We start from the raw sequence: 10,094 nt of genomic DNA on the forward strand, positions 1-10,094 counted from the left end.
GTATACATATGTGAAAATATTACTAGTACTGGTATGACTACTTGTTCTTCGGTAACAAACTGGTATGTGTTGGCATACTAACATATTACAAGCATTGTAACAGTATATGATTCGTAATTTTGATATTTTCTTTCTATTTTACAATTTGTATGGAGTGGTCTATATATATATTTAAAAAATGCTATTATTGTCCCAAAAAAAGTTAAAAAGGTTAAAAAGGTTAGCTTTAAGCTAGTCATGTATAGTGGTAGCCTAATGTACCTTAAAAAATATCCCAAAGGTAGAAGAAGACAGTAGAAGGTAGATTTTTTTCATTTTTTTTTTCATTCATTTTGTCATTTTTCTAAACAAAGTTCAAAAAACGAAATTACATTTGTCTTTGATCCTGCTTTATCTTTGGAGTTGAAGGGTCAGTTGATTAAAATCCCATGATTAAAATCAGCAGTAAAGTCATTTATATTACAGTGAGACTTATAAAATAGTGGGCTGTGTGTGTGTGTGTGTGTGTGTGTGTGTGTGTGTGTGTGTGTGTGTGTGTGTGTGTGTGTGTGTGTGTGTGAAACTTATCTTGTAAGAGTATGAGACCGCATGAGACTACGATAAAACAAAAATTTGGCAAAATTTTCGATAATAATGTCATAAACGTCTCTACAGCAGATGGCAGAAATATGTCTATGGCAACAAGAGATAGGGGATATATGGCAACGGCTCCATGGTACGTCGTTGCGTATGACGCAGCGACGCACCAGGAAGTGATGCGGGCGGCTAACTGGCTAGCTCAGGGGCTAGCGAGTAGAAATGAATATATATCCGAAATAGAGTTTTTGTGCTTTTTCACAGGCTGCAAGAGAATTGAAATTTTGTCCACGGTAAGGCAGTTCGGACAGAGAGGAAAACTATATGATTCAATGTGAACCAAGTGGTTAAATATGAAAAACAGTTTGTTAGCTTGATGCTAATGTATAACGAACATAAACAATGTTGATGTAGCTTAGAAGAGTTGTCACCTTACATTATACCAGCCAGTCTCAGAGGTTTTGTTTATACTATGCTTGTGCTGAGAAAGAAGCAGGATTATTCCGTAGTTTAACAGATATCAAATGTAAGTTAAAGGAACAATTTACCCTCAAATATGTGTAATGCTTACAGAGAAGCTGCTACACCCAGGAGTGAAATGAAACAGGTGCTTCACTGCAGCACCAAGGCTGGTTTATCACAGGTACACTATCACAGGTGTACATGTTGGTCAACTTAGATAAGAAAGAACACGTTTATGGTTGACTGAAAAATGCTTGAGTTCATTAAGAAACATTATTACAGCAGTTTGTTCAGCTTGATTGTTTGCAGTAATCCGCAAAAATGATAATGAGTATCATATCACAGCTGAGTAGTTAGTGCTGGAGGATGTTTACATATGATAACAGCCTGGATGTTGTATGGGAGGTGTCATGTGAACTATATAGCTGGAATGTCATCATCAGAATTTTGGACTAATTGTATTTAATTGTTAATTTGGACTAAGTACTTCCTGAGCAAATTGATTTGACTTCTTTCAAAAACACGAGGAGAATGTAACAAGCAGCTTAACAAGACCTGCCCCCCAAAATTGCAAGAAATGAATAAAAGGTGACAAGAAAATCTCTGGAAAAATGCCCAGAAAAACTAAATTTGAAATTAGAATAATTTTATATTTTAAAAATACAAAAACAAATATAATAAAATATTCTGAAGAAAGGAAGAAATTGAATAATTTTTCAGGGATGTCCCAATGTTTGTTTTTTTTTTTGTTTTTTTTTTTGCCCCCAAGTCCAATTTGGGGCATTAATATAGCTCAATATAGCTGATCCCCATCAGTTAAAAAATGTCTTGATTGGCCCATTACTGTTTTTTGAGACCAGATCAGGACATCCCTACATTTTTCACAGCTTTCTGAGATTAAATAAACTAATAAGTAAAGTGGATAATAAAAAAATAATCAACCCATGATGTCTGAAACCCAAATACATACAATTTACTGATAAACTGAGGAGAAAGCACATTCCCACACCCAAGAATTTAGAAACTGGGGGTGTGTGGCATTTTTTTGTGTTTAAATTACTTAAACAATTAAACTACATCCAAATTGCTGCAGATTAATGTAATTGTTTCAGCACTAAATGTATGATATTTTTGCTTGGAAAAAATGGTTTATCTTATTTAACACAAATATACATTTGACATCAATAACTTTGCTGTAGATTAACTAATAGATCAATGACTTAACTGTTTCAGCACTCGTGAGGTGCACAGCCACGCAACGCATCTACGATGGGCCAACGAAGGAGAGCGGCAGCTTCATCTCACAGAGTCTTTGGGGCTCCTGCAGAGGTCGCTGGGGCACCAAGCAGGAAGCACAAAATCTGCATGGTGTCGGACTTCTTCTATCCAAACATGGGCGGAGTAGAGAGTCACATTTACCAGCTCTCCCAGTGTTTGATTGAAAAGGGACACAAGGTGGTAATTGTCACCCACGCCTATGGCAGGAGGAAGGGTGTTAGGTACCTGACCAACGGACTGAAGGTCTACTACCTCCCCCTGCAGGTGATGTACAACCAGTCCACAGCCACCACCTGCTTTCACAGTCTCCCACTGATGCGCTGCGTGTTTGTAAGGGAACGCATCACTGTGGTGCATGCACACAGCTCGTTCTCCGCCATGGCTCATGACGCACTGTTCCACGCCAAGACTATGGGCCTTAACACGGTATAAGACTTATTATGAGCCAGGTCTCAGAATCATTTTGCTGCACATAATCTGCTGACATGAACCTAAAACATATCATCACTTACAGGTGTTCACTGACCACTCACTCTTCGGCTTCGCTGATGTGAGCTCAGTTTTGACCAACAAGCTTCTGACGGTGTCGCTGTGTGACACCAACCACACTGTGTGTGTGTCGTACACCAGTAAGGAGAACACGGTGCTCCGTGCAGCTCTCAACCCAGAGATAGTGTCTGTTATTCCAAACGCTGTCGACCCTGCAGACTTCACCCCCGACCCCTCCCAGCGCCAAGACGACAGGATCACTATAGTTGTCATCAGCCGTCTTGTCTACCGAAAAGGTACAGAAATGCTGAACATTTTAGCTATTTTTGGTTCATATTTCTGCAGATCAGTGTAGGTGGTAGATTGTCTTGGTGAGTAGGACACTGCTTGGTTTTTGTTCAAGCTCTCATGTTGAGTCGTTCACACCTAAAAATGAAACAGCTTTAAAATATAAACATCTGATCATTTTCAACTTCTGTTTATTGTTTTTTTTGTTTTGTTTTTTTAAAATATACATACTAAATTTCCTTCAGAACAAATATGCATGTACATTCTTAAGCGTAAAGATCATGTACAATTACATATACACGTACTTAGTACACAAACTTAAAGGCAAACAAGCAAAAATAAAAAAATAATAACAATTAAAGATTGTTATAACACATTAAAAATAATAGAAAAATATATAATTGAAATTTAAAAAAGGATGTGATTATAGTGTTATCAAGAATCAGTCATGGGTTTATTCTATTGAAATGTTTTATAAAGGATTGCCATGTCAGGTAGAACAAATTCACATTTACCCTCAATGAAAATTTTATTTTTTTCTAAATGTAAATGCTTAATCATATCGTCCAATAAATGTAGGTGGGTTGGTGGGTTTTTCTGTTTCCAGCTCAGCAAAATCACTTTCCCTGCCAACAATGTTGCAAAGCGTAACATGTTTTATTGGCTATTTGTCAGCTCTATTGTAACTGCAACATCAGATTTTTAAAACACTCAAATTTTGGATATTGGAATTAGCTACAAATCATTGGTCATCATCATTGGTCAGGCTATAATAAGCATGAATTAAGTATTGCATTACTTTTATTGTCAAAGAAAGAGTTCACAATTGCTTTATCTTTTCAGGAATTGATCTTCTTGGTGGAATAATCCCAGAGCTTTGCCTCAAACATCCAGATTTGCACTTCCTAATCGGTGGAGAGGGACCGAAGAGGCTCGTACTGGAGGAAGTGAGAGAGAAATACCAACTACATGACAGGTATTACTGAATGCTCATATTCAGGGTTTCCATGGTCATGGAAAAGCTGGAAAAATGCATTAACAAAATTGTTCCATTAATCCATTAATCTTCAGCAGCAGCTTTTATTTTTTTAAATTACGCTCCAAATTGGTGGAATAACATACCAAGAGTGTTAAGAGATGTAGCCTCTGTGAATTCAGTCATTCTTATTTATTAATTTTTTTTTTTTTTTACTAATTCTCTTATTTGTATTTTTCTTTATGGTCTCTGTTTTTCTTTCTCACTTATATATTGTAATCTGTCTTTTTATCATGTAATTTTATTGTCTATTTGCCCTCGTTTTAATGTGTTCCATTTTTATTTTAGCTCTATTCTTTTTGCTACATCTTGTATGAAAAGTACTTTAATAATAATTATTATTGATACATCTTTGACTTTTGACTTGTGTCACTGCAGGGTGCGTCTGCTGGGGGCTTTGGAGCATAAAGATGTCCGTGGAGTTCTGGTGCAGGGTCACATTTTCCTCAACACGTCTCTGACTGAAGCGTTCTGTATGGCTATCGTGGAAGGAGCCAGCTGTGGACTACAGGTGTGTTGCAACTCATTCAATAATCAAAGCACAGGAACGTCACAGGAGAGAGTCCGTCAGCTTTCAGTTCAAAGATACAATAACCAGGCAAGCAGTTGATTTTACTGATAACACTCCTACTGCTGGAGAGGAGTAAATTAATCCTTGAACTCACCTCATGTAATGTTCAAAGTGAAAACCTAAACACTTTTGGCCATAGATGGTGAAATATTTCTCCTATCTATTTCCATATCTTCATTCCTTTTGCTAACCCTTTGTCGCTGTGTCTCTCACTTCCTGTTACAGAGAAATTTGCCTAAATTATTCTGTCCTGGAAAGTCAGCTTAATTCACGTGACGCACAGCAAAGTAAACCACAGATTTATACAATGTTTCAAGTGAATGAAGAATCTTTGTATAGTACAAATTAACTTTATTGCTAAAGGCTTAAAGCATTTCCTAATCTCAAACCAACCAGCTTTACAAAAAACCCAGCCCATTCAGCTGACTATAATTGGTTTGACACAGCTGAAGATGTTGAAGAGTTCTTGTCACAGATTTCCTGTGTGTGTGTGTGTGTGTGTGTGTGTGTGTGTGTGTGTGTGCGCGCGCGCGTGCGTGCGTGCGTGTGTGCGTGCGGTTCTTGTAGATGGCTGCTCATCTCAAAGCGCTGCTTAAAAATCTCATAAGGGAAAAGAACAGGCTGTTATGGCTTATAAAAGGAGTCACGGATAGAAAAAAGAAATTGTTAACGGTGGTAGTTGTGGCAGCAGCAGACATGTGACAGGAGACTGGTGGTTTCTCAGGAGGAAGAGAAAACAGTGTCATCAAAAACTATGAAGAATCACAATAACAGATTAATGCCATGTAATGGTAAGCGTACCCTCACTGGTCCTGTCATGTCTGAAGCCATAAAAAACATTAATGTAAACAATATTGAAGATTGTTAGAGCCTGGCATTAAGCGGAAAATGAGAAGTGTAAGGGTTGTTTTTTTTTCTATTTATTTTATTTTATTTTGAATGACAAGAATAAAGTTGATATGTGGAAAATAAACTAAACTTTCAGTATTATTGCCAGGCTTAATGAAAAATAATTTAGAGAGGGATGATTTATTTATTTATTTGCATTTTGAGAATACAGTTGAAATGTGGAGAGTATTCATCTCCTCTGATCCATCAAATTGTGTCTTGTGGAACGCAGCGGCCTGCGGCTAAAAGCTGAAACGGATTAAACTTTTGCAAAAACACAACCCAACGTCACACTGCAGCGGCCAATCACAAAGGCCCGTAGTTTATGGGGAAAAAGTAATACAGTCTCTTTCTATCGTTAAATATGATAATTAGTATAAGAAATAAAGTATGTATTAACAGCTTGTGTGTACTATCCTATAACAGAAAGCACTCACTTTGTTTGTCATTTGTGGCAGAAAAGATACTGCAGTAATGATAATAAAAAGGAATTTTACAACTCTTTTAAGCCAACATAAACGAACACTTCTAGGCTACTCAGGTGCTTAGATGTGCAGATTGGCTTTCTTTACACTCTCCACTCGCCGACAAATAGGCCATTTATAGGAGACACGACAGATTTAAATGAAGTGAATGCAGCCTGATACCAGGGCTCCCGCAGGTACTTAAAAAGTCTTAAAAGGCAATGAATTTATTAATCTAAAAATATGGCCTTTATTAGTATTAAAATGTCTTAAATTGACCTGTCAAAAGTTTTGAAAAAACAAAACAGATTTTATCTTTTTTTTTCTGGTATTGTGTTGTAAAATTTCAAAATTATTATTGTTTAACTTTTCAGTAATTACCAAACAACAACACATTTACATCCAATCAGATAATGAATAAAAAGTTGTTTATCTTTTCAAGGCAAACGAAATGGATAGTTTTATAATAATATATGTTTTCCATGTGTTTTTTTTTGTTTGTTTTTTTTTTGTTGACATTTTAAGTAGATTATCCAACTTTTTAACTTGACCAAAAGATGTTACCATAAACTCTTGGGCAAAATTGGTCCTAAATTTAAGTAATTGATGTAGGTTCTTTTTTTTCCTTACATTTTTGTTATTGTGAAAATTGGTCTTAAATTTAATCCAGAGTGGCATTAAAAAAGTCTTAAAAAGTCTTAAATGTATCTTGTCTTAAGCTGTAGGGACCCTGTAATACTCTTATGTTTAAATGCCACCTATGTTTGAATGATTAAAAAGCCTTTACAGTCTGATGAAGTCAGAAATAATAAGCATTTCATGTCAGAAATTGGCCTTGGAGTTTCAGACCAAGGCTGAAAAACTATTCAGATTTTTTTTCAAGCATATGGAACAACATTTAGAGGCTGGTGGCTTATTTAAGAGTCACTAACAACAGGATGAAAGTTTTGTTTTTGCTGACCTGCAGTGTACTCTGGGTGTGGTTGGGTGTGATGCAGGGTGTGGTGGGAGGTGAGACAGGCTTGAAACATTTGACCGGAAGAGGTCCACAAAGTTGTTAATTCACTCTGAAGTCAAGATGAAGCATGTGCTTTTTTACACAGCAGAAAAAAATCACATTAAAATCTTGAAAGTGATGCTAGAGCTGATGTTAAAGTCTTGTGCTAAGTGGGATTTATTTTCACTTCTGTTTTTGTTTACAACGTGTATATCCGGTGTTTGTTTTGTTTCTCAGGTGGTTAGCACTCGTGTCGGGGGCATTCCCGAGGTGTTGCCTGAGGACCTGATTACCATGTGTGAGCCTACTGTGCGGGCGTTGTGTGCTGGTCTGGAGACGGTTATCGCCCGTCAGCGGTCAGGATCTGTCCCCTCCCCTGCGTCTATCCACGCACGTGTGCAAAACCTCTACACCTGGAGAAACGTTGCTGAGAGGACTGAAAAGGTAGTTTCATCAACACCAAAACCTCCAGTTTCATTCAACCGTGTTCTGTTAGTACATGTGCATGGACCTTCTTGTTTCAGCTTTTAATAAGTGGGCTAGTGGGCTTTATTTTTATTGCACATTTCATACAACATGGCAATTCAAAGTGCTTTACAGAGCAATAACAAATAAAAACATAATAAAGGATACAGATTTACAATAAAAGAGTAAGGAGATAAGATATAAAAGGCAAAACAAATACCCCCATTAAATATAGCAAAAATGCAGACATGTTATGCAAGGATAAAAAGATTACTTAAATTTTAAAAAATCAAGTTTAAAATATGTTTGCAGTCATTACAGGGTGGAGAAGGCAGTGTAAAAAAAGGAACATTTAGCAAGTAATAGTAAAAGTATATGTGGCTTCTAAAAGTCTTCATCAATTTCCACAGATGAACAGTTGACTATTTGTAAAATTCAAACACCTTAAGATAACACACACACACACACACACACACACACACACACACACAAAAGAAAGACACCAGGCTGCAGCATCTTTTATCACTAATACAGTTACAATAAAAAATGCTTTCAAAATAAGACATGGGGTAAGGGAGCAATGTGAGTACTGACCTGATGGATGTACACACAGATATAGGAATCAGGTCACTGCAGTGCATATAAACATGTTTACTGATTTCCTTTGTAATCTGATTTTCTTCTGTACGTGTAAATCTCCTGATTGTTCACACAGCCTAGGACCTCACACTGAACGACAGACTCTGATCACTGTGTTTTTCTCTCAGGTGTACGACCGAGTGGCCCGAGAGGAGGTGCTCCCCCTGGACAGACGGTTACGGAGGCTGAGGGCTCACTGTGGCCCCGTGGCTGGCTCCATCTTTGCATTTGTTGCTGTTTTAGACTTCCTCTTTCTGCTGCTCCTGCAGTGGTTGGTGCCAGATCGGGTCATGGATGTTGCGGTGGACGCCTCAGGTCCTCACGGACTATGGAGGCAGGGACCGAGCAGTGAAGTCGGAGCTCATTTGAAAGGTGATGTGAAGCAAAAAGTGATAGAACCAGAAATGTCGACATAGCAGTCAGTCCATGTCTCTGCCTTGCCTCCAGGTGCTTACGTTGTGTGATATGTGCTACTCTGGTATTAACGTGTCTCGGGTGATCACAAGTGGACAGCTCTAAGTCTGTCTGTTCACAGATAGCAATAGAGTGCGTCTCCAAATACTTCTCGTCTGAGTGCTTGTGATCGACTCTCACTTCACAGCTCTAAATGGAAATAAAGACCTAAATCATTTCCATTTGCAAAGACCAAATGCTTTGTTTTATGTGGTTTGAGATTTACCAGTGAAATCTTATTTATTGATATTGATTTGCAGGTCCTCGTTAACCCGCTCTCTCTGTTTATCATGAGATGAGAGGTGAAACCACTCTGTCCCCCCTTTCCACGATATGATGTTATATAAAGAATGGCAAGGCGGCATAACGGCGCCATATTCCCGCCACGAAAAGGCAGACACATTGGGTGTATTCACACCTGTGCTTAGAGCTGTCCTCTTTTTGATCCGAACACCCAAGACACATGTTAATACCAGGTGTAAACCGCCTTTGTGGTGCCGACTCACATTTGAAACATGGCTACTGAAAAGGGCTGCAACTAACGATAACTTTCACAGTTGATTAATCTGTTATATGATGCCCAAATTTGTTGTTTTGACCACGCCCTAAAGATATTTAATTTACTGTCATAGAGGAGAAAAGAAAACATTAAGTATTTACATTGAAGATGTTGGAATCAGGGAATTTATTTTCTTTTTCCTTAAAAAAAATCACACACCGATGAATTTGTAATCAAACTAGGTGGCAATGAATTTAACAGTTGTCAACTAATCGGTTAATCGTTGTGAATCTACTACTGAATGATGAATGTGCTCATGGTAACGCAGACATTGTTTACATGAACTTATCAAAAGGGACCTTGTGTGAAAGCATTTAATCTACGACTATGATGCAGCATTTTTATATACATATATTTAATGATAAAAATGGAAACCTGTGGCACTCCTCAGCGCTTTGATAAGCACTTTCTTTACTCAGTATGGACTGCACTGAACAGAGGAATTAAAAGGACTGGTTAACTGAACGCTTAATGGGAAACAAAACAGCAATGAGCTTTTTTTCTGTTAGCTGCCTGCTGCATTTAGATCAATGTTTATGTTGGTAAAATTCGCTATTTGTGCAAAGCTGTGTGTGCAAATTGCTTTTTTTTTCTCTGATTTTCATATCCACATATTATATCATATATTTTCATATGTCACTCATTTGACACCAGGGAGTTTTAAATGATGGTGTGACTCCCAGTAAGGAAAATAAAGCTTACTTTTTAAAGTGTCATCACTTCATCTTTTAACTTTGTCTACAGCACCGCAGCAGTTGCATCTCTCTGTAGACCACTACAGACAGTTCGCCTACGAACACATTAGACGACTGCTCTCTCTGAATTAGTTTTACAAAAGAGACGACTCTGTGGAATGAAGAGTGCCAGACAAAACACAGATTAGCTGTGAAAGAGGAGGTGAAAGAGATGGCTGGCAAGGCTTTTCAAGG

General features: G+C 37.7%; 1 protein-coding gene across 1 annotated transcript; it reads left to right on the forward strand.

Annotated features, from left to right (window-relative positions):
• Positions 1-758: 758 nt before the first annotated feature.
• Positions 759-9,586, forward strand: piga (phosphatidylinositol glycan anchor biosynthesis, class A). Its single transcript, XM_042495332.1, has 7 exons — positions 759-869; positions 2,272-2,742; positions 2,831-3,101; positions 3,937-4,069; positions 4,508-4,640; positions 7,287-7,493; positions 8,282-9,586. Exons 2-7 carry the CDS (start codon positions 2,308-2,310, stop codon positions 8,567-8,569), a joined length of 1,467 nt encoding a protein of 488 aa, XP_042351266.1. The 5' UTR covers positions 759-869; positions 2,272-2,307; the 3' UTR covers positions 8,570-9,586.
• Positions 9,587-10,094: the final 508 nt, after the last annotated feature.

The sequence above is a fragment of the Plectropomus leopardus genome, chromosome 10, assembly GCF_008729295.1.
Source record: "Plectropomus leopardus isolate mb chromosome 10, YSFRI_Pleo_2.0, whole genome shotgun sequence".
NCBI classification, from domain to species: Eukaryota; Metazoa; Chordata; class Actinopteri; order Perciformes; family Serranidae; genus Plectropomus; species Plectropomus leopardus.